The sequence below is a fragment of the Pleurodeles waltl genome, chromosome 6 (assembly GCF_031143425.1).
Source record: "Pleurodeles waltl isolate 20211129_DDA chromosome 6, aPleWal1.hap1.20221129, whole genome shotgun sequence".
NCBI classification, from domain to species: domain Eukaryota; kingdom Metazoa; phylum Chordata; class Amphibia; order Caudata; family Salamandridae; genus Pleurodeles; species Pleurodeles waltl.
This window is the reverse complement of record NC_090445.1, coordinates 537,100,748-537,124,521: the sequence shown is the minus strand read 5'-3', so window position 1 is coordinate 537,124,521 and position 23,774 is coordinate 537,100,748. Positions and strand designations below refer to the sequence as shown.

Below are 23,774 nucleotides of genomic sequence, written 5' to 3'. Positions count from 1 at the left end.
AGGAAATACCCTGTTGCACAGTCTCCCCAACATTACACTGGCTCAGCTGAAAGGCATCAAACATACATCACAAGATCTCATCCAAGGCCTGAAGAAGTTTCAGCATATCAGTACAACAGTGTTCGGTCTACTGTGACTCCAAGCTCCAATCATCTTCAAGATTATTCAAAATTATAAATATGATCCCAAACATAAAAGAAAAAAATGGAAAAGCAACAAAATAACCTGGCAAATGTACAGTGGCTGAAAGTTATTTTGTCAAAGAAGATGATGTATTGAGCTTATCATGAACACAGTACAATGCTGAAAGCGGAGCAACATGCAGAGCTAGCATTCACTACAGCCAATCATACCTCAAAAATGCAATATTTTCTCATCTGCTCACACAAAGTAAAATTTGTAAAATTAGAAGCATATTAAAATGTGCACATGGTATTAACATTTGTAGCTGGGTTAATGTATTTCATGCACAAGCAGGGACTAGAGTGTGGTTTTGGCCACTCACTTGTGTGGCCTCCTCTTAGGCATTTATGAGGATTTTAAATCAAAGAAATGCATATTTCTTTTTCACTGTGAGAATGCCCCACTGCTCTGTTGCCTAAATCGATTATTTCTCACATTGATGTGGATCTCCTTCCATGAGTTCATGCTTAGACATGATCTTAAACTAAATAACTATCCACTTGAACATATTCACCAAATAAAGCAAACATGATCATGGAGATCTATAAATAATTTAAGTAAGCACTGTTGTCCCAAAAAATGTCAGGCTATTTGTAGCTTTAAGGCAACTGAAACAGGTGTTAAATCATCCATATACATAAGTGGAATTAGTATGCCAAAGAGACAATTTTACAAGAAAGGTTTTCCTTGCATTCAGGAAACAAAATCTGTGATCTTTCTATACCTGCTTTTTCGTCGGATCATCAAGTTTCAAAATCATATTCACTGGCAACCTCAGCCTTTCCAGTTAATCGAAAAAGTCCTCTTGAGCATAAATCACACAGAACTGAACCAATAGCTCGTACTCAACTTCTTGATCTGGGTTTGCTATTTCTCTTGCTGTTTGTGACTGTTGGGTAGATACCTCAACCTACAGTAACAACGCCCCTAGTCAACAATATGGAAAGACTGATATCCTGCAGCAACCCTGCATTTAATTATTTGTTCAACTACCTTATGCAACACAATGAATCAGACATAGCTGTTGATGCTACCCATACTACTCACAACTTCTGGGGCCTATATGTTTGACGTTTTTGTTGCCATTACTGCGATGTAACTTCTTCTGGTGGATAGGGGGCTAGAACAGTTGTTACTGGCTAGCAGGTTGTACCGATATGTCCAGCGTCTCTATTTAGGAGCGATAACTATGATGTTCTGTTGCACACTTGGTGTTCCTATGGTTTACCAATATTTTTATCATATAGGTGAGAGCAAGTCCCAGAGTTCACTGCTAACAGACAAGTACGGCCTCGCCACTTAATCTTCTTTGATATTACTCCTTTTGCCACATTGTCTTTTCTATCAATGGTAATGGGTTAAAATATTATGGAATTCGATGTAAAGTGGTGGAGTTGGAAGATCACAGCTGCTATAATTATAACTGTACAGATGAAGTGCCGGAGGAGGGAAGAGGACTTGCAGCTTTTCCTCTCACATTGGCTGCAGATCCTTCTGGGCATGACCTTCGAGCCCCTGTTAGAGGGGCCCATAAATTGAGGACACACCGGGCTTCACACGTCAGAGAACCCTAGGCCTATCACTGCTTGTCTTTTGTGCCATGGGCATTCTCGCATTATTCTCCGACTCTCCTGCCAGAAGGAACCTTTACACTATAAGCGTCACTAAATTGCCTTCTCTGAGTATTTTTATTTGCAATCAATCTCCTCAGGAAGAAATTCTTGGCCCCAAGATCTACTTTGAAGCGCATGGATCTTTACTATGGCTTGCTGGAACCTGATTCATCACTGTGAATGGAAAAACACAAAACTATTTACTGACCCAGTCACCCTAGAGTCCTTTCTGGACACTTGCACTGTATGTTCACTGGAGACAGTACCGACAAAACCGGACGATAAACAAGACTTACCAGAATTCTTTGACAACCTCATGGTGAGGAACAAGACTTCACTGCCTTACAGGTCTACACACGCCCAAGAATAGCAGTGTGCCGCCTCCTCATATCCTCCTAGGGGCCAAGAAAAATTCAGATCGCCCATTAAACTCACTCTGAGAGAAAAATAACCTCTCTCGCATCTCTAGCTCACTGCTGATAATTGTGTGGATCCTCGGGCCGGGGAAGCCATACATCCCCAGCTAAAGTTTACAACTCAGAATGGTACCAACTGAGTCTACCCCTACTAGTCTACACCAAAGTGTCACTGCGCTTTTTCTCCTTTTCTTAAAAGCTCTTCTTGGATTAACTTTTTGGCCAGATTCCTTCCTTACCTATCATACATTACCATGACTCCCACTTTACAGATAGGCTCCCTGAAGGTGAATGGCCTTAACAGCTATATTAAACAGAAGAAGATAATGGGCCATATGCCACAGTCTCCAATTGTGGACTTATTGCAAGAGACATACTTATCGGCCGCCCATTTCTCCAAACTGCAGAATGACTGGGTGGGCAAAGTGATTTATGTGGTGGGTCCCAACTCTAAAAAACGTGGCGCCACAATACTGCTTCATAAGCGGATGGATGCTCATGTACATCGCACCTGGAGTGTCATGGATGGAGGGTATGTACTTGCCCAAACCAAAATTCAATCCACACAGATTACAGTAGACAGAGTTTATGTTGCCACTGGCTCTAAAGCCTCTTTTGTTTTTAAGGTACATTGGCTGACAGTGGACCTAGGGCCTAATTGTCTGTGAGGGGACTGCTACCTGGCGCCAGATTATGTTCTTGACAGGACTGGCCTACTGGAGACAGGTCGACATTGAGATAGGATGGCGCACTCTGACTTAATCACTGACCATGCTGTAGTAGATCCTTGGAGGCACTTGCATTCCCAAGACTGAAATCAAGTTCCACTCCTACCCTCATGGCATCGAATCGCAGGCCAACTACTTTTTCACAGCCGGTATGCTTTCCTCCAACTTAACCTCCTGTGATATTCATCAACATGGGTTCTCCGATCACCCCCTGGCTAACTGGATTAGAGCCTGGGTATTCTGAGACCACCACCAGGGCGGTGGCAGATGCCTACTTGGGAATATGAAGACCCCAAGGCCAAGGGGAAATCACAACAGCATCTTGCCACATACATGTCACTAAATGAGGGATTGATGGCAAGAAAGGCCTATTTGCATGGGCAACTTATGAAAGAATCGACCTTACACTGTAAACGTCATACATCGTCACAGCACCACTTGGACCTTTGAATTAATGACTTTGTGGTGCCTTACTGTTTACACCTTATGTCAGCGAACATTTGCCTCCTTGTACAAGCAAAGACGGCTCTTAATTCCCTATTCACCTTGTTGTCAGAGAAATCATTGGGTCATATAAAACACGTCATTATGAATTTGAGGAAAATGCTGGCCGACTTCTTGCCTATCAACTCCAACAGAAACAGGCCCAACACTCTATATTTGCACTTCCTACATCTCAAGGACTACTTACCGACCAGGTTCAGATCGGAGAGGAGTTCGCGTCCTTCGATAAGGAACTATATTCCTAAACAGCAGAGGGGACGCAACCCATGGAAGAACCCCATTTCTTGAATGGCTTAATCTTCTCTTCACAGATGACTCTGCTAAGAGCCTGGAAGGAGATATTACTGAAGACAAAATACGGCAGACCATAAAGAATATGTCTACTGACAAGTCCCCATGGGTTGACAGCTGCCCCACTGAATATTACAAAATAAATTAAGATTGTTGACTTTGGCCAACAAGGGAATGACAAAGATATGGCTGACTGATTCCATACGCCAGGATTCAATAGGGCAAATATTGCTTTTCTCCTAAAACCGAACAAGAACCTGTTTCAATGTGGCAGTTGTCATCCAATTTTACTCAAACATTGAACTTAAAGGTTCCGACAATGGTCACCCACTTGAGAAGCATTATCCCATCCTTAATACACAGGTCTCTGGTGGGTTTTGTACAAAACCACTAATCTTCTAATCACATGCACCTACTTCCCACATCATAAGGCCGTCCTCGAATGGCCCAGACAAGAAAGTGGCAATATCCCTAGACACGGAGAAGGTGCTCAACAGGGATAAATGCCCATACCTATTCCAAGTCCTGCAGAGAGCTTGATTTAAAGAATGCTTTCTGAATAATAATAATAAAAATAAATTTGCTTTCTTGACCGTCCCCAAACGACAACCATCACCTGTAATGGGCTTCACTCTGAACCACTCTCCATTGCCTGAGGAACTTGGCAGGGCAGTCCTGTCTCCCCTCCTTTCCTAGATGGCACTGGAACAGCTGGCAGCATAAGTCAGAGAGTCCATACTTAATGTGGGTATTGCCCAGTGGAAGGGGAGGTGAAACTTCTCTTGCATGTGGATGACATCCTCCTTCTCCTTACTGGCCCAAAGCCCTCCATCCCCTATCTATTTTCTACTATCACCACATTCAGCAACTTTTCCAGCTACAGAATAAACTGGGATAAAAGCGAAGCCTTGAATCTTAACTCAACAACTGCAGAGACGGTACCGGAAAGTCTACCCTGCAGATGGACTACCACCACCATCAGTTATCTGGGGCTATGGTTGGTAATGACTTGCTGCAAAAGGCCCAGGACAATGTGGCCAATCTGCTTATCAGAACTGCTGCACACTTTGTTAAATGGTCCACTATGAAAAGGTCTGTGTGGTTGTATACCAAGTGAGAAAATGGACCCTGCTCCCCCTTTTATCTGTTTGGAATGATCCCAACTTCCATCCCAATCACCAACTGCATAAGCTTTGTAAACTCATGAAACATGTGTGGGGTAGTCAGACCAAGACTTTCCACCAATAAGCTGCAAGCGACTACTGAAGCTGGAGGCCTCCGCCTACCCGATATGATGCTCTACTACAAGGCTCACCACTTGGCTTATCTAGCTTACTTCTGTTCTATGGATCTCGAGTGCTCCGATTGGGTGCTGATAGGACATTCTCTTCTTCAGGGTACTAAGAGTTGCGACACCCGCTATCACGCTCCCGTTTCAAAGGTGGGCAAGGCAAATCCTGTTCTCTGCAAAAGTACACAGACCTGGGAAGCTACACCCCATCTTTTAAAGACCCACAATATCTTCATGACACAGCCACCATCTGGCACAACAAAGCCATCCAAATTGCAGTTCAATCTATACGGTGGAAGGAATTGACAGATCACGGTATTCAAAACGCGAATCAGCAATTGTCTGAGGCGGTCTTTAAATTCTTTGTGGATCTCCACAATGAATGTAATCTGGGTACCTTACAACACTGGTGTCACCTCCAGCTTAAACACTGACTACAGAGCGCCAAGCTACCCATGGATTCTTAACTGCCAGGCTCGGTTTCACAAAACTACCCAAGAAGATGGAACTTATACTTGGGCTGATCTCTGGACTGTACTCTGTGCTACCTGAAAATCTGCACGTGCGACCCTTTCGGAAATCCCTGCTGGACAAATGGCAGGGACGGATTGAGAAGGAATATTTTGAAGCGAACTAGCCCGAATTTCTGGAAACTGATAAGGGCCTACGCGAGGCTCGGCTAAACTTTAGTTTTTTTTCAAACTATTTCATGATTGGTACTGGATTCCATACTGTAGGAAGTTGGCTCTGTATGCACTATTTCAAAGTAAGGAATAGTATGCACAGAGTCCAAGGGTTCCCCTTAGAGGTAAGATAGTGGCAAAAAGAGATAATACTAATGCTCTATTTTGTGGTAGTGTGGTCGAGCAGTAGGCTTATCAAAGGAGTAGTGTTAAGCATTTGTTGTACATACACACAGGCAATAAATGAGGAACACACACTCAGAGACAAATCCAGCCAATAGGTTTTGTTACAGAAAAATATCTTTTCTTAGTTTATTTTAAGAACCACAGGTTCAAATTCTACATGTAATATCTCATTTGAAAGGTATTGCAGGTAAGTACTTTAGGAACTTTGAATCATTACATTAGCATGTATACTTTTTACATAAAACACAATGAGCTGTTTTAAAAGTGGACACAGTGCAATTTTCACAGTTCCTGGGGGAGGTAAGTTTTTGTTAGTTTTGTCAGGTAAGTAAATCACTTACAAGTCTCAGGTTTGGGTCCAAGGTAGCCCACCGTTGGGGGTTCAGAGCAACCCCAAAGTTACCAGACCAGCAGCTCAGGGCCGGTCAGGTGCAGAGGTCAAAGAGGTGCCCAAAACGCATAGGCTTCAATGGAGAGAAGGGGGTGCCCCGGTTCTGGTCTGCCAGCAGGTAAGTACCCGCGTCTTCGGAGGGCATACCAGGGGGGTTTTGTAGGGCACCGGGGGGGACACAAGTCAGCACAAAAAGTACACCCTCAGCAGCGCGGGGGCGGCCGGGTGCAGTGTGCAAACACGCGTCGGGTTTTCAATGATGTTCAATGAGAGATCAAGGGATCTCTTCAGCGTCGCAGGCAGGCAAGGGGGGGGGGGGGGGGGAGGGCTCCTCGGGGTAGCCACCACCTGGGCAAGGGAGAGGGCCTCCTGGGGGTCACTCCTGCACAGGAGTTCCGTTCCTTTAGGTGCTGGGGGCTGCGGGTGCAGGGTCCTTTCCAGCCGTCGGGAAATGGAGTTCAGGCAGTCGCGGTCAGGGGGAGCCTCAGGATTCCCTCTGCAGGCGTCGCTGTGGGGGCTCAGGGGGGACAACTTTGGTTACTCACGGTCTCTGAGTCGCCGGAGGGTCCTCCCTGAGGGGTTGGTTCTCCACCAGTCGAGTCGGGGTCGCCGGGTGCAGTGTTGCAAGTTTCACGCTTCTTGCGGGGAGTTGCAGGGGTCTTTAAGTCTGCTCCTTGAAACAAAGTTGCAGTTCTTTTGGAGCAGGGCCGCTGTCCTCGGGAGTTCCTTGTTTTGTTTGAAGCAGGGCAGTCCTCTGAGGATTCAGAGGTCGCTGGTCCCTTGGAAAGCGTCGCTGGAGCAGGGTTCTTTGGAAGGCAGGAGACAGGCCGGTAGGACTGGGGCCAAAGCAGTTGGGGTCTTCTGTTCTTCCTCTGCAGGGGTTTTTCAGCTCAGCAGTCTTCTTCTTCTTGTAGGTTTCAGGAATCTAAATTCTTAGGTTCAGGGGAGCCCTTAAATACTAAATTTAAGGGCGTGTTTAGGTCTGGGGGGTTAGTAGCCAATGGCTACTAGCCCTGAGGGTGGGTACACCCTCTTTGTGCCTCCTCCCAAGGGGAGGGGGTCACATCCCTAATCCTATTGGGGGAATCCTCCTTCTACAAGATGGAGGATTTCTAAAAGTCAGAGTCACCTCAGCTCAGGACACCTTAGGGGCTGTCCTGACTGGCCAGTGACTCCTCCTTGTTATTCTCATTATTTCTCCTGGACTTGCCGCCAAAAGTGGGGGCTGTGTCCAGGGGGCGGGCATCTCCACTAGCTGGAGTGCCCTGGGGCATTGTAACACGAAGCTTGAGCCTTTGAAGCTCACTGCTAGGTGTTACAGTTCCTGCAGGGGGGAGGTGTGAAGCACCTCCACCCAGAGCAGGCTTTGTTTCTGTCCTCAGAGAGCACAAAGGCTCTCACCGCATGAGGTCAGACACTCGTCTCTCAGCAGCAGGCTGGCACAGACCAGTCAGTCCTGCACTGAACAATTGGGTAAAATACAGGGGGTATCTCTAAGATGCCCTCTGTGTGCATTTTTTAATAAATCCAACACTGGCATCAGTGTGGGTTTATTATTCTGAGAAGTTTGATACTAAACTTCCCAGTATTCAGTGTAGCCATTATGGAGCTGTGGAGTTCGTTTTTGACAGACTCCCAGACCATATACTCTTATGGCTACCCTGCACTTACAATGTCTAAAGTTTTGCTTAGACACTGTAGGGGCATAGTGCTCATGCACTGGTGCCCTCACCTATGGTATAGTGCACCCTGCCTTAGGGCTGTAAGGCCTACTAGAGGGGTGACTTATCTATACTGCATAGGCGGTGAGGTTGGCATGGCACCCTGAGGGGAGTGCCATGTCGACTTACTCGTTTTGTTCTCATCAGCACACACAAGCTGGCAAACAGTGTGTCTGTGCTGAGTGAGGGGTCCCCAGGGTGGCATAAGATATGCTGCAGCCCTTAGAGACCTTCCCTGGCATCAGGGCCCTTGGTACCAGGGGTACCAGTTACAAGGGACTTACCTGGATGCCAGAGTGTGCCCATTGTGGAATCAAAAGTACATTTTAGGTGAAAGAACACTGGTGCTGGGGCCTGGTTAGCAGGGTCCCAGCACACTTCTCAGTCAAGTCAGCATCAGTATCAGGCAAAAAGTGGGGGGTAACTGCAACAGGGAGCCATTTCTTTACACATACCCTCTGCATGTGGCCAATTTGCCACCTCCAGCAATTTTAAGGCAATGTGGTCATCACACTGACATATTCTTTACTTGTTTTTTTCTTGTTCCTGTTTGCAGACTTACTGGCAGCAAGTATTATCCGCCACCAACTCTGACTGCTACCTCAGTTTGCACCATTTGGTGGCACTGATCTTTTTGCATGACACACTAGTGAATACTGATCTTGACCACCAGGCCAAGACATGGGTCAGTACAGCATTGTCGGTGGGCCGATTGGCGATCCTTTGCAGTTTGAAACGGAGAACCTCTCCCCCTCACTCCAACTGGATGCTGGTCATGGCCACAGCACCCTCACATGATCAGATTGATCTTCTTTAGGATCAACTCGCTATATTTAAACAGGCATGGTCTATCTTTGTTCTGAGTAGTCTGCCTCCTTATCATTGGACAGACTGAAGTTAGATTATCCTTTTCTCTAGCTTACTGCTCTGTTTCTTTCTTTGGCTCTTCTCCTTTCACACAAGCGATTTCAGTTCTTTTATGTTGTGTTGATAGAGACAGGGAGGACTGTTCACATGTTTGAACCTGTCTTCGATTTTGTAGACCCGTGTGGCTTTTTAGCATATAGTATATTTGATGATGCGATTGTGATACTTTCTTTGCTCTGTATGTTAGTCAGAGATTACATGCGAGTAATCAGAGCAGAGTGCACTTACTGTTTGATGGTGTTCAAGCAGTGTTTCACTCAAAAAATGTCTTCTAAAGAAATGTTATTAAATAAAGAAAAAAATAAAGTAACACATTATGGGGTTAGGGATATGAAAACTGACTTCTTGTAAGTAGATGACAGATTTGTTCAGGATGTGTATTTTTTCTATACAGGGTAACTTTATTCTCTTATATTGGATCTGTTAAGTTTGATGGAATGTGATCTACAAGTTGACATGGATATATATTAAATATTGCACTTTTATGAAGATATAAGTAAGTGTATAAAATGCCATACCACACTCTAAACCACATCTAGATAAAATTAATTCTACTGGTAATTAAAAACGAAAAGCTCTCTCGCTGAACACAAAGGACTTAAAAACACCCCATGAAAAGATATCATACTGCTAGGACACAACAATTGGTCCTAGCGATTCTTAGACTTTAAGTGCCATTGGGCTGCAAACACTTCCCACCCAAAAATAAATATATATATATTTACCCTGACCTAAAATAGCTAATATCAGTGTTGCATTCCAATTACATACAACCAAAGAAGATGGCTAGTCCTTTCGGTGAAGAAAGATAAGACCGAGTTCTATATGACACATATAAGTCCCTAACACGAATGATCCCCCCGTAACGAAATATTTTCAGATTTGCCTCAAAAATAGGAATTATACTAGGAGGCTATTTTAACTGGCCGATAGAAGGCAATTTGGACAGAGTCTTCAAGCAGAATTTTAGGTACAATAAAGCACATGCCCAAGTAATTTATCTATGCGAATCACATAACCTATTAGATGTGAGTTTCAGATCTACAATCAGCATCCCCATCATCCAATTTCAAAGATCAACTATCTTCTAGAAGAGAACAGGCTTCTTCAAATAACCTCCCACCTCAGAATTGAACCAATAGTGAAATACCACACACACATCTCTATAGACATTGAATTATGTGAGGTTATACCTGCACTAAACCAGTAGAGAATAAATGACCCAACCACAGATAACGAGGAACTAACAAAGCAATACATAGAGATATCACTCGCTACATTAAATTCCTCCTGAACTCTTCTGGGACGCCCTAAAATTAACTATGACCGGTGTAGGATCAATGTGATGGTTGCTAAGAACAAAAGGGATAAACAATTTAACTACTTTGAAACTAAATCCAAACTTAGCTACACATAAGGCTCAGGAGCCCTCCCAGAGCAGAAAAGACAAACATGAGTTTACCAGATCTTTAGCAAAAAAGTGCATGAAAGGGTTTCAACAAAAAAAAACAAAAAAAAAAAGGAAAAGATTGCTGAAAAAGTAAACTGGATGATTCCTTGCCAGCTAAAATCTAAAAAGAACAACAACAAAAATATTCCTTTATAAAACAAATTTAAAAAAATGGTAAAGCCAATAGGTCACTTAATTGACCCTAGAGGACCCGAATCAGATATTGGTCCATGGTCTAGCCAAAGGAAGAAATAAGCTGGTTTGCACTGCCGAATTAGATGGCAAGAGATGAGAATGACAATGAAGCCCAAGACTGGGAGGCCTGAGGCGCTGCTGGGGGACCGTGATGTGCCTTCTTTTGTTACTGGACCTGGAGTCCGAGTGTTGGGATAAGGGGACCTCCTGACATGGTGTTGCCCTTGCACCCCCTCCCCTTCTGCTACTCAGACTGCCTTCAGAATGGGACTTTGCTCTGGAAGCGGAGGACTGGGAGCAGCATGTGGATACAGGGTGCAGGGGGGGCTGGTGAGGAGAAGATTACTGTGGGGCCCCTACGTATCCTGAGCAGCCCTTCCCTAGCATGCCTGCCAGGATCCAAGGCAGCTGGGGAGTCTTACGGTGAGGTCGAAAGGGGGGAGGGCATAGCACATCCCCCCATCGAACTGGGGGAGGGAACTACCTCGTACTGTGGCACTGCACCTGACCCCCACAGCTGCCTTTTGACCTGTGTTCAGAGGACAAAATTGCTTCGGAGCAGGCTCCTTGCTTTACCGCCCCAGCAGTTCTCTCCCTCCTCCCACAAGCCCACCCCCTCCCAACATTACCTGGAACACCTGCTCCCCTTCAATCTGGGAGACAGCGGACTGGCTGACTAGGTGAGTTGATTCTGCCCCCCTCCTGCTTGATGGAGGCTGGGCATGTGATATTGGGGCCCCGGTGAGTGGCAAGAGTATTCCATACTTGAATCACATATCAGAGGACCCCGGCGCTGGCTCCTTAAATTCCTACTGAGAGAGCACACGAAGCAGACGGCCTCAGGGAGCGCAGAGTGTTTTCAATGGCTGGCTGGACTGCTTTGGAGGGGTTGCATCGGCCGTTCTGCCTGCTCGCCCTGCAGGCCCTGGTGACATCTCCGCGTGTTTTGAGGGGCTTGGGCTTCAGAGAGCCCTCGTGGCCATTCAGTCTGTGGATACTGTGTTGCCCCTGGACAGCAGATCCTGAGGTGGCAGTGTGGGCGCCCTGAGTGGGCAGATAGCAGCCTTGATATAGCACCTTCGATCCTGGGGTGTACCATGCTTCCCATCACCACCCTCTACATAACAACCATGGGCAAAGCCTCTTGGAAGCGTGAACTAGAAACCCCATTGATGATTTCACAGGAAATCCATAAGGAAGCTGGCTCAGCTGATGCTTGTTGAGCCACAAAATGGCCCTTCCGTACAAGGCATTCTACAGGCTATCATGGCCTCTAGGGAAGCCTTAGAGGCCCCAGTATAAATTTACTATAATTTGCCCTGGGTAGGTGGTTGTCCCTGAAGCGCGGGCGGGCCCGTCTGCATACGTATATTAAGTACCCTGGGGAGGTGGCGGGCACCGGTGCTGTGGCAGGGAGACATGGCGGTGGCCATTCAGCGGTTCAGGCTGAAGTCGGGTCAAAATCCCTATGGGAAAATGCATGGAGAAAACGCATTTTGGGATACCCCCCCCTTTTCTCAGCTCCAACTTGAAAGATAACCCCCCAAATCTTTCAGAATAGCAACTGTGTGTGTGTGTGTGTGTATATATATATATATTTTACCTACTAGCCGTTGCCTCTAGGTAGTTATATATATATATATATATATATATACACACACACACACACACTTATACATACACCCCCCCCCCAATCCATCCATCCATCCATCGAGTGGGGGCCGTTTTGGGTGGGCATTCATAGTGGGAAACATTGTTTACCACGCAGTCAGAACCAAGACCTGCCATCACAATGCAGTCACTACCACAGCTGCGACCTTACCACGCATTATTTTACCATGTAAGTTGTTACAAGACTTTCCTTAGGGGTGGCATGTTGTTAGAGTGGTGTTGGATTTTTAAGTCCAATACCTTTCCTACTGTTGCGTAGACTGTAGTTGGACTAGTAATGTATACTATTCAAAAGTTCAGCGACCCCTCAGGCAAGTCGTCGTAACGACTTCGGGGTAAAGTAATGCGTATTAACGTTGTAGTCGTGGCAGAGACTGTTGTAAAGACTTACGGGGTAAAGGCACGCGGGGCTCCATCATACAACCTTCATAGTTAGGTCTGCGTTTCCAAAGAAGAAACATTTTTGGCTTGCTTTTAACTTAAGCACCGCTTGGCAAATCTTCACAAAACCTTCCAATTAAAAAAATAAATAAAAAAATTTAAAAAACGGTCTAACTCACCTCAGCTCCTTCCTGGAAAGTCTTGCGGTAATTTTTCAAGCGGGCTGGCATAAAAGCGTTCGTTTTCCCCAATCATTTTTCCTAGGGAAAATTGAACAGCAATACCACAAAAGCTGCCCAACGGATTAATCAAAATTTGGCAAAATTCTAGACCTTGGTCTAGAAAGCATGCTTTTTGTGATTTGGTGTAAATCCGTTCAGTAGTTTTTGAACCATAATGTAAGTATGTACGTATGTATGTATCATGCACAGAGGATCAGCAGAGCTGACAGATTTAGAGATCAGATGGGGCAGATAGGGACCAAGAGTTACACGCCCAACCCTGGGACCATAGACATTTTTTTGCTGGATGCCTGCTGTGAAACATCTACAATAAAAAAAAATATATATATATATATAAAAAAAAAAAAAAGCTGGCCTCCCACTTGTTTAAAAAAAAAGAAACCCCTGGTATGGGGAAGAGCCCGTGAGGGCAGCCCAATGGTTTTGAAAAGGGGGAGGGCATTTGCTTCTCCCCCTCCCCCCCCACCCAATAGCCTTCTTCAGGCCCAGAGGTCCCCATCTCCAGTGGCTGATACATATTTAAAAGAGAAGGGGGCGTGCAGCCCCCACCTGACACGGGCCTCAGGAAAACAATGCCCCAGGCCTGATACTTTGCAGTGTCCCAGAAAGCCCATCCGGGGACACTGTGGTTACCTGCCTGGGAGAGAGTGAGCATACCTTGCCTGCTTTCTTCTGGACAGGAAACACAAGTTTGCTCCTGCCAGGCAGGAGAAGTAAAAATAATTGCTGCTGCTACCTAAGCGGGAGCAAAGGAGTTGCGCCAGCTCCTGCTAGCACTCACCACCCAGTAAGGAGCTGTGTGGGGGGGTTTGCATGGCGAGGGCGCCAGTTATAGCAACCTTAGGGCACGAGTTATAGTTACTTGAGATAACTATAATGGATTAACTTTTGTGGTTTGGCAAGTAAATTCAGAACCTAACTATAACCTCCCTGTAACCTTTGTTTTTTTAAGTGAATCTTTTGGGTTTTTTTAATGCTATTTCCTAACTATAACGTCCCTATAACCTTTGGGTTTTTTTCCAATGAATTTCGAATTATTTATTTATTTTTTAACGCTAAGTAATTTTAATGACTTTACGCTAATCCAACCACCGCGCATGGCTTTTGGTCGTGCATGGACCACCACCTCCCTAGGGCTATATGATAAAAATAATTAGGGGGCCATGTGTACTCCTACATCCCTGGGGCTACATAAATATATGTTTTGGGGAGACTCAGACCCCCCAAAACCACCACCTTTCCATGGGTATTTTAAATAAATGGTTGGGGGGGAGGCCACATGGACCCCGATAACCACCACCTCACCAGGGCCAGTTATTCCCATTGAAAGGGAAGGGGATCACAATTACCCCCCTTTTCCCCCCAGGCTGATTTGTGTCTCTAGGGACATCATCCACTTGGGCCCACCCACTATTACTTGATGGGGACTGCGGAGAAAGTCTCAAGGCCCCCACGGTCCCAGCCTGCTCCCCACCTCCTGCGGGACCTTGCACTGCTCCCACAACGCAGGGAGCTACTGAAAACACAGCTTCCTGCGTGCAGGAGCAATACTTTCACCTCTTTCCCTGCCTGCATAAGAGCGGGCAGGGAAAAAGAAGAAGAAAACTCTTCCCAGCAAGAGGGAGCAGTTTGAATACTCCTGCTTGCTGGGAGCGGAGTTACATTTGCTTTTGCTTGGTATGAGCTGTCACAGCTCCCGTCATGCAAAACCAAACAGCTACCTCCTGAGGGTGGGCACCTCAGGGGTAGCAGGATCGGGCCCTAGGGGTGGAGGTCACCAGGAACATATTTGGCTTCAGGAGGAGGGCACTCCTTTTTTTGCTGCACGGGCCAGCCCCTGGGAGGTGGTGATCCTCAGGGTTGCATATGGCCAGGGAGGCGTGGGGGGCACATGGCCTCCATCCATGATTTTAAAAATATTTATGGCTACTGGGAGGTGGTGGACCCTAGAGCCAGAGGGGTCTGCACAGACCCCCTCTTTTAAGTTTACTGTGGATTGGGGGAGGTGGCAGAGGCCGGGGTCCACGTGGCATCCCTGTAAAAAAAATTAATATAGCCCCAGGAAAATGGTGGTCCCCAGGGGCCAGAGGTGGGGTTCACGCTGCCCTCCCCCATATTGTTACATTGTGAAAGCCTAGCGAAGGCGGTGGTCCCTGGGAGCGCGGGTGGGGTATTTGCGTCACCTCACCATCCTGCATTGTTAAAGCCCGGGGAAGTGGTAGGAATATTGTGTTGTTGAGCCCTGGAGCAGCAACATTTGCCCCCCTCCTTTATACATTACACATACCTCAGGACCTGCCCCACCCTGGGGCAATATTTAAAAAAAACAAAAAAAACAGGATAGGGTGTTTTTTTTTTTTTTTATTACGTTTTAGACCTGGTGGGGCCCCTTTTCTTCTGTTTTTTTTTTTGGGGGGGGGGTGTACTTGACTGAAGCCAAGTCCTAAAATGGATGCCAACATTTCCTGGTTGAAGGTTTGGCAGAAAATGACATCTCAACTGGGGGTCTCCAGGATCTGCTGCTCTAGATATCTATATTTCTTTTCCCTTTGATATCTCGAAAGCTACTGAATGGATTTAAACCAAATAATTTTTTAAGTTTGATCTATGGACCAAAAGAGAACTTTCAGCCAAATTTGGCATCATTACATCCAGCAGTTCAAGCTGTCATCGTGTTCAAAACACCTACAGAATTAAAATGGGAAACATTTTTTTTTTTTTTTTAAACTCTCCTTCCTCCTTTTTATCGGCCCCCACCTCACGGACTACCCTGAAACTTAACATGCACCGCAAGACACTTAGATGAACTTTTTTTGGGAATATTTATTGAGGATTCATCAAACGGAGCCAAAGATATAGCAAAGTCAAAAAACGCTTTTTCTATGAAAACTAGGTCCTAAGTCCATCTACTGGTGATATATACATACACACACATCACATACATAGACACACACTCTGAAATAAAGTTTAAAGTGGAGTTATATGTGATGAAGGTAGTCAAATTTTATTTTTCTTAATGTAAAGTCAAATCTAATTCACTGAAAGAGCTCTATAGTTTAGAAACTATCAAAGCAGTGAAATTTAAGTCAGTTGGCCTGCGGCCAGGCCCTGTACTCAACACCACCAACCGATCTGCGCAAATGGCCTTCAGCCACCAGCAAGAGACCTCCACTCCGTTTTTAAAAATATTTTTTTGTCCTGTTGGAATCTTGTGGAACTCCTGCAAGAGCACCATAGAGGGAGTCAAGCTGGATCACGATAAGGCACAAATCTTTTTTTTTTTTGTGCGTGGGTGCTCTGGGACACCCTTTAAGGGTGAGGGGGGTTCAGTGTACCAACTATCTTATTTTTTATTTTATTACCATTGTCTGGACAGTGTGACCGAGTGCTCTAAAGGCAGTGATAACATTTTCTATCATGTTGCGTCCAGCTAATTAGATACTTCGCTCCCCCAGGGCCTTCCTTCACTCCCACTGGATTGAGCCAGCTAATGGGAGGTAAAAACACTTGTGACCAATAAAATCACTATTATTTTTTAACTGTGCTCTGCTGGAGTCTTGCAGGATCAACTGTCAATATATCTTTACATTTTTAACCTTAATTTATCAAAAAACTACTGAACAGATTTACACCAAATTACAAGTGTCGGCAAAACCAATAAGGGATAATGGTTCTAGCAATGTTTTGTAGTGCTGCTGTCCAGCGGAAGCTTTGCAGTGTGGCTAAAACTAGTTTAGAAAAGCACTATGACACAGCCAGGGCTAATACTTTTTCTTTTTAGGTGCATTACTGCTGGATGCATCAAAGTTATTTTTTCATTATTTTTAGCCATACTGCTACACAGCATGGCTACAAATCATTGCCAAAGTCCAAAATGCTCAAGCTATACAGCATGAACACAAAGCAATGGCAGATCCAGTAGCTCAAACGCAAGAACTATTGGCTTTGCCAATGCTTGTTATCTCTCTGCACAACACACTTGTGATTCTGAGCAAATCACTACATCTCCCCGTGCGTGGAAGAAAAAATATAAATAAATAAATAAAACAGCCTTTGACAAAAAAAATCCTATCATATAGGGAAAACAGTTGCACTCAACTTAGTGAAATTATTTTTGCAAACAGATAACATCAATTGTTACGTTAAACATCAATTTCAAAGTAGAAAAGGGCTTACTCAATGTATGTGTGACCTAGTAAAACCAGCTACAAATGGCTATAGGTTCAACAAGGACAACAGGGAAGAAGAAAAAATAAAAGTAGCACCTCAATCACAGCGCAATCAGCAGAAGGACACCAAGCAAGCTGAAGCATTCACTACTTGGGGGATGCTCTAGCCGAAAGAAGAGGAAACGTAGCCAGCATGTGTTGATCAGTTATAATTCAGCAAGTAAGAGTGATATGAAGCCAACAAATGCTAATCAATGGGCATGTTGTATACAATCTCTCTCGCACGCAGCACACGTGAAGCCGCAGGTGAGAACTAAAACGGGATCCAGAATGGGATTTTCTCTCATTCTGTGGGCACCTTGTCCATGATAGACTGTATTGTTTGTGGGTTAATCCCAGTAATGGCCAATCAGTATCCAGCTGGTGTTGGTGGTGCTGAGCACGCTAGTGTTGTGCTCAAAGTTCACAATACGAACTGAATAAGAATGTATAATGTTACTAATTGATTGTAAAGATCGTGCAGATCAGCTGCCTGCATTTTTTGTACACCTGGATGTGGTGTATACATGGCAAACATTGGCCACGTTGGTCCATCATTGCTTAAAGGACCTAATCTCATAGGTTGTATTACATGTAGTAGGGCACCATTAAACCAGTTCTGATGTTCTTGATAGGTAATCAGTATTTCTAGACACTGGTAAGCTTGGTACAGTCGTGGTACGTTCACTTTATCATATGCGTTAAACAAGAATGTTGTAGGGTATGCCTCTGGAAATGTGACCCATGAATAGAATGCTTTTGTTTGGTAACCTTCATTAGCTTCCATTATGAATGTAACATCCCCATCCTCATCTTTCAAGCCATGCGCTATTAGATATACTGTTAATGCATGTCTAGCATTTTCTGGAATATCTATGGTGTTAGCCATGTTGGATAATAGTTAAAGAGAAGGAACACCAAAGTGAGAGACGTTCTTTTAAGAGTCCAATCTTGAACAATCAACAGCCTCGTTAGGTTCTCCCTGTTCAGCTGAGGAGGATTGTCCCCAAGACCATGTACGTCTCCGTATATTGGTACTTAGGGTATATGTTGTGTGTGAGACAGAGATACTCAAGATATCTGTTATTAGTGCCAAAACACCATCGTTGGTGGTGCCATGTCGTAGTTAGACTCTCGCTCCTAGGTGAGACAGCTGGTTTAGGGCTAACATCACTTTTGTTTGTAGGCGACTAGGACAACCCTACAACAAGTCACAACTGTCAGCCCAACCCTCCAGGCTCACAAGCAGTACCTCACTAAAAACCCAAGCACTAAAAGGTGATTTCTGGCAGTCTTGTGCATGGACTCTAGAGTGCGACATCCCATGGAAGTTGTGGTGAAACGGAAGTTACTCTATTCTCACGTTAGCAATAAGTCTCAATCACACACAGGCAATGAAGAAGATGCAGGAGAGTTTTTAATATATTGAAAACGCTGCAATCTACAATAAAAATGCATGAGCTGCAATGATTAGGATAATGCATAATAAAAGAAACATGATTGTAAGGATGAGAGTTGTGAATACAAAAAACCCTACCATCTTACAATAAACATGAAATGTAAAATCCCTAGCATAGATAACCTAGTCCCTAACCTAACGAGAGCTATGTGGAATAAAGCAATCTGCCAGTAACATGGTCATGAGAACCCCCCCCCCCCCCGCAACATTTGTTACCTTGGAATGAGGTCTAGGGCAGACTCCATGGTGACACGAAGGCTGGGTCTGCATCAAGGTGACATGCAGCATAGATGGCGTCAATGGCATCTGGTAGGAATCCCTCTGATAACCTTGTCTGTGTGAGATGTATTTATGCAGATCATGCAGGACCCCTGGCGCAGGTATGTTCCCAAACAATAGATAAGGGGCAGGCTTGTGGTGGCAATTATGTAAACAATTCCCACCAAAAGCACATTACAGGGAGTGCAGAATTATTAGGCAAGTTGTATTTTTGAGGATTAATTTTATTATTGAACAACAACCATGTTCTCAATGAACCCAAAAAACTCATTAATATCAAAGCTGAATATTTTTGGAAGTAGTTTTTAGTTTGTTTTTCGTTTTAGCTATGTTAGGGGGATATCTGTGTGTGCAGGTGACTATTACTGTGCATAATTATTAGGCAACTTAACAAAAAAAATATATATACCCATTTCAATTATTTATTATTACCAGTGAAACCAATATAACATCTCAACATTCACAAATATACATTTCTGACATTCAAAAACAAAACAAAAACAAATCAGTGACCAATATAGCCACCTTTCTTTGCAAGGACACTCAAAAGCCTGCCATCCATGGATTCTGTCAGTGTTTTGATCTGTTCACCATCAACATTGCGTGCAGCAGCAACCACAGCCTCCCAGACACTGTTCAGAGAGGTGTACTGTTTTCCCTCCTTGTAAATCTCACATTTGATGATGGACCACAGGTTCTCAATGGGGTTCAGATCAGGTGAACAAGGAGGCCATGTCATTAGATTTCCTTCTTTTATACCCTTTCTTGCCAGCCACGCTGTGGAGTACTTGGACGCGTGTGATGGAGCATTGTCCTGCATGAAAATCATGTTTTTCTTGAAGGATGCAGACTTCTTCCTGTACCACTGCTTGAAGAAGGTGTCTTCCAGGAACTGGCAGTAGGACTGGGAGTTGAGCTGGACTCCATCCTCAACCCGAAAAGGCCCCACAAGCTCATCTTTGATGATACCAGCCCAAACCAGTACTCCACCTCCACCTTGCTGGCGTCTGAGTCGGACTGGAGCTCTCTGCCCTTTACCAATCCAGCCACGGGCCCATCCATCTGGCCCATCAAGACTCACTCTCATTTCATCAGTCCATAAAACCTTAGAAAAATCAGTCTTGAGATATTTCTTGGCCCAGTCTTGACGTTTCAGCTTGTGTGTCTTGTTCAGTGGTGGTCGTCTTTCAGCCTTTCTTACCTTGGCCATGTCTCTGAGTATTGCACACCTTGTGCTTTTGGGCACTCCAGTGATGTTGCAGCTCTGAAATATGGCCAAACTGGTGGCAAGTGGCATCGTGGCAGCTGCACGCTTGACTTTTCTCAGTTCATGGGCAGTTATTTTGCGCCTTGGTTTTTCCACACGCTTTTTGCGACCCTGTTGACTATTTTGAATGAAACGCTTGATTGTTCGATGATCACGCTTCAGAAGCTTTGCAATTTTAAGAGTGCTGCATCCCTCTGCAAGATATCTCACTATTTTTGACTTTTCTGAGCCTGTCAAGTCCTTCTTTTGACCCATTTTGCCAAAGGAAAGGAAGTTGCCTAATAATTATGCACACCTGATATAGGGTGTTGATGTCATTAGACCACACCCCTTCTCATTACAGAGATGCACATCACCTAATATGCTTAATTGGTAGTAGGCTTTGGAGCCTATACAGCTTGGAGTAAGACAACATGCATAAAGAGGATGATGTGGTCAAAATACTCATTTGCCTAATAATTCTGCACTCCCTGTATGTTCCTGTCACACATAAGTGGGAAAGGGACATGATGTGAATACCTACGTACATCATTCAATTCTGACGCTGCTAGTGATGCCTTCACAGAGTGACACTGATAACGTAAATGAAAACATTGCTCTAACTCTAAACAGAGGCAGCCATCTTAAAAGAAGTAATAAAATAAATACGCTATGACAGAGGAGTCTAAGCAAGTTAAAAATAGGTGACGGGTGTTCACGCCTGCAAGCCAGAAGGCTAAGCTAAATTCCCAAGACCCATTAAAACTAAACAGGATTCACTACAGACTCTGCATAGGGACTTGTAGTCACTAAGAAGTGTCTAAAATGTTATATTCTTCTGGAACTATGCTTTAAGTGTTTGCATACATGATGCATGTACAACAGTAAACTGCAGTCATTCAAAGTAAAAGCATCCAGTAGCTGAGGTAGGCTGGTCTGCTAAACTATACTTTGGACTGTAGTGGGCAGGAGCATAAGATGAGTGACAAATGAACAGACCAATGCTGAAAGAGTGTTGATTGAAAGCCCCTACAGAAATACGTATGTAAACAGAAGGGAGCCAGCAGGATGGAATAAAGAGGGCCATAATAATAAACTATTCCTTCATACAGTTTAATGTAAGCACTCACGTGGAGGTACAAGGGCACACAAACAGACAACGGCATTAGGCAAGATCTCAATACTCCACTGGGCTCAGCCAAGAAAAATAAAGAAAGCTTCAAACCAAGAGCTGAAAGAGGCTAGTCGAACAAAGCCAACAGTTAAATTGGCTGTACGCAAAGCCCACTCTATCAGTATGGTTAACAATAGGTCTGTTTGACAGCTGTACTGTCATAATCCAGACCCTAAATGTCTAACATTAACAACCACCTCCTCACTTTCACGGTAAGAATATCCCCATTAGGATAACAGGGATAAAGGCTGAAAGATCGGTGACCACGTGGGATGCTGTCAGAGATACCTTTTAATTTAAGAAGTAACAATTTGCTGTGTTTGTGAAATCATAGGTGCATAAGAAAAAATAAAAAAACACTTGGTTTCAAAAAGTAGGTCAGTTAATGAAAAACGGAGAAATAGCCCGTAGTCCTAGTTTCGACAAGTAGATCACAAACACTTATTGGTGCAATACAGTCAACACGCGTACAAAATACTATCTCTGCTGTCAGATGGTATGGCAGCGTGCATGAAGTCGTGTGGTCAGATTTTTTTTTTTTTTTTTTTTTTTAATTAATACTTCACTGGTGCATTCTCTCTCGCGTTGATTTTAAGCAATACTACTACATCTAAAACGATTCAAAAAAATTATGTCCCAACTACAGAGCCAGTAAGCGATCCAGGGTTAATATAAGTCCGCTTTCCTTAACGCTGCCATGATCACAGTACAAGATTCAAGACATCAGGGATGGACAGATCGAGCACTTATAAGTACAACAACCGTCCCAATCGTGAGCACCAACAGTACAATGGAGAGTATTTAGAGTTCAGTGTTCACTACTCCCCTCCCCCAAATCGCTGAGTAAACATATTGAAGAAATATCAAAATTGCAATATAGTTTAAAACGTGGCACAACATGATAACGCATATCTAAACAATAGGTGCACCAATCACTTAGAAAATGTATCTGTAAATTGATGAAGTCAAATGACCACGGTTGAGAGAACTGAATGAGCAGAAACATTATTTGATAAAAACAGATCATATTTTGTGAACTAATACGTACCCAGAAGTATAACTTTAGGTATATTCACCTTCAGTCGCTCTAAAGTTTTAAATCATTAGTAGACAACGTGTGCCTGGTCTGTAATGAGTGTGCTAGGTGTAGCAGCATGTCTAGCATCATTATTAGAGGGGACTAACCATCAATCGGAATCACCCGCCTACCACATTCACACAGCACTGCAAAAACAAAAGGGCAGGAGTGCCAGGATGAGACTTCAGATACAACAGTGCAAATCTGTGAACAATGTCATCCCCTACAGCACACCACAGCGTGTAACACTGGGAGTAGTAGTGGGAGAATCCATGTATGTACAGCAAGGCAGATTGGCCCAGAATTATAGTAAAAGAGAGAATCACTCCCCACCCGGTTCAAATGACGATGAACCAAGGCCAACAAACATGGCATGGCTCCCATCAATCTCAAAATGTTGGCACTTCCAACATTTCCAATTTCCACTTCACCAAACCGTAAAGTTACATCACCCTACGCTTAAATTCCTTGACCTCAATTGTGTTGTCACCTTATACCCTCAGTAACATGTTGCTGGTACTTGGCCTGCCCTGGTGAGCGTATATGATTCTGGCAAGTACACACATCTCAAACTTCCAAACTGATAACAAGAGCCATCTTATGCCGCGAGTCCAACTTGAATTACATCTCTGCATTTCTTAGCAAAAATCACAGACCGTATCTCAAAGTGATCGAAGAGCCACACTGGTAAACATGTATTCTCTTTGAAAACACACACTTCCCTACCCGAAAATAAATAAGACACGAGCCCCGACTAACCTCCCCTTCCCCCAACAGCATACCACTTAGTACCAGCATAATTGTGCCCCTTCTGTAAGTTACTTACAGGATGGTAGTGCCCGTTGGGATTTGTCCGGGAAGACGAGAGAGTTTGCCCCGACTGCAGTCGGTGAGCTTGTCCCCACAGGAACACCGGGCCGGGCAGGAGGCAGGAGTGCGTAGGGGCAACAGAAAAAGCAGCAGAAGAGAGGCGCAGGGAGCAACCGCCATCTTAGCTCTGACAGCCGCAAAGCGAAATAGGTCCGGTTCGATATCAATTTGACTCCATCATCACCGTCTGCCCACAAGGGGTAGAAGAGGGCCGCGGGAGAGCAAGGGTTCAGCCCGCAGCAAAATCGGTATCGGGGCGTTCTTCCACGGTCCCCTCCCAGCTCTCGGGCGGTACAAACAAAGAGATGGGACTAAATCTACACACGCCCCTAAGGTGTGATGGGGAAGCAGCACTAGTTCAATAAAGGAGCTTTGTTTTAACTAAGTCGCCATCTTGAAGCGGCACAGGCTCCCCTTGATTAACAGCATAGCTGAATGGAAACAGTTACGTTTCCCTAAAACGTAAAATTTGATGAAATATTCAAAGAATGTAATTGCCTTGCATGTTTTTATTTTTTGAATTTCAATGTTACTGTTGACTATTTCAAGCTCAGTTAAAAAAAAAAAAACACCTAATTTTCTATTAG

General features: G+C 44.5%; 1 protein-coding gene across 1 annotated transcript in view; it reads right to left on the bottom strand.

Annotated features, from left to right (window-relative positions):
* The window catches only part of LRIG2 (leucine rich repeats and immunoglobulin like domains 2), a 166,489-nt gene extending 142,964 nt beyond the window's left edge, over positions 1-23,525 (bottom strand). The window contains exon 1 of the mRNA XM_069238690.1: positions 23,144-23,525. Within this exon, the coding sequence (XP_069094791.1) occupies positions 23,144-23,307 (164 nt within the window). The 5' untranslated portion in view covers positions 23,308-23,525. The remainder of the gene's footprint in view (positions 1-23,143) is intronic.
* Between the last annotated feature and the right edge of the window lie 249 nt (positions 23,526-23,774).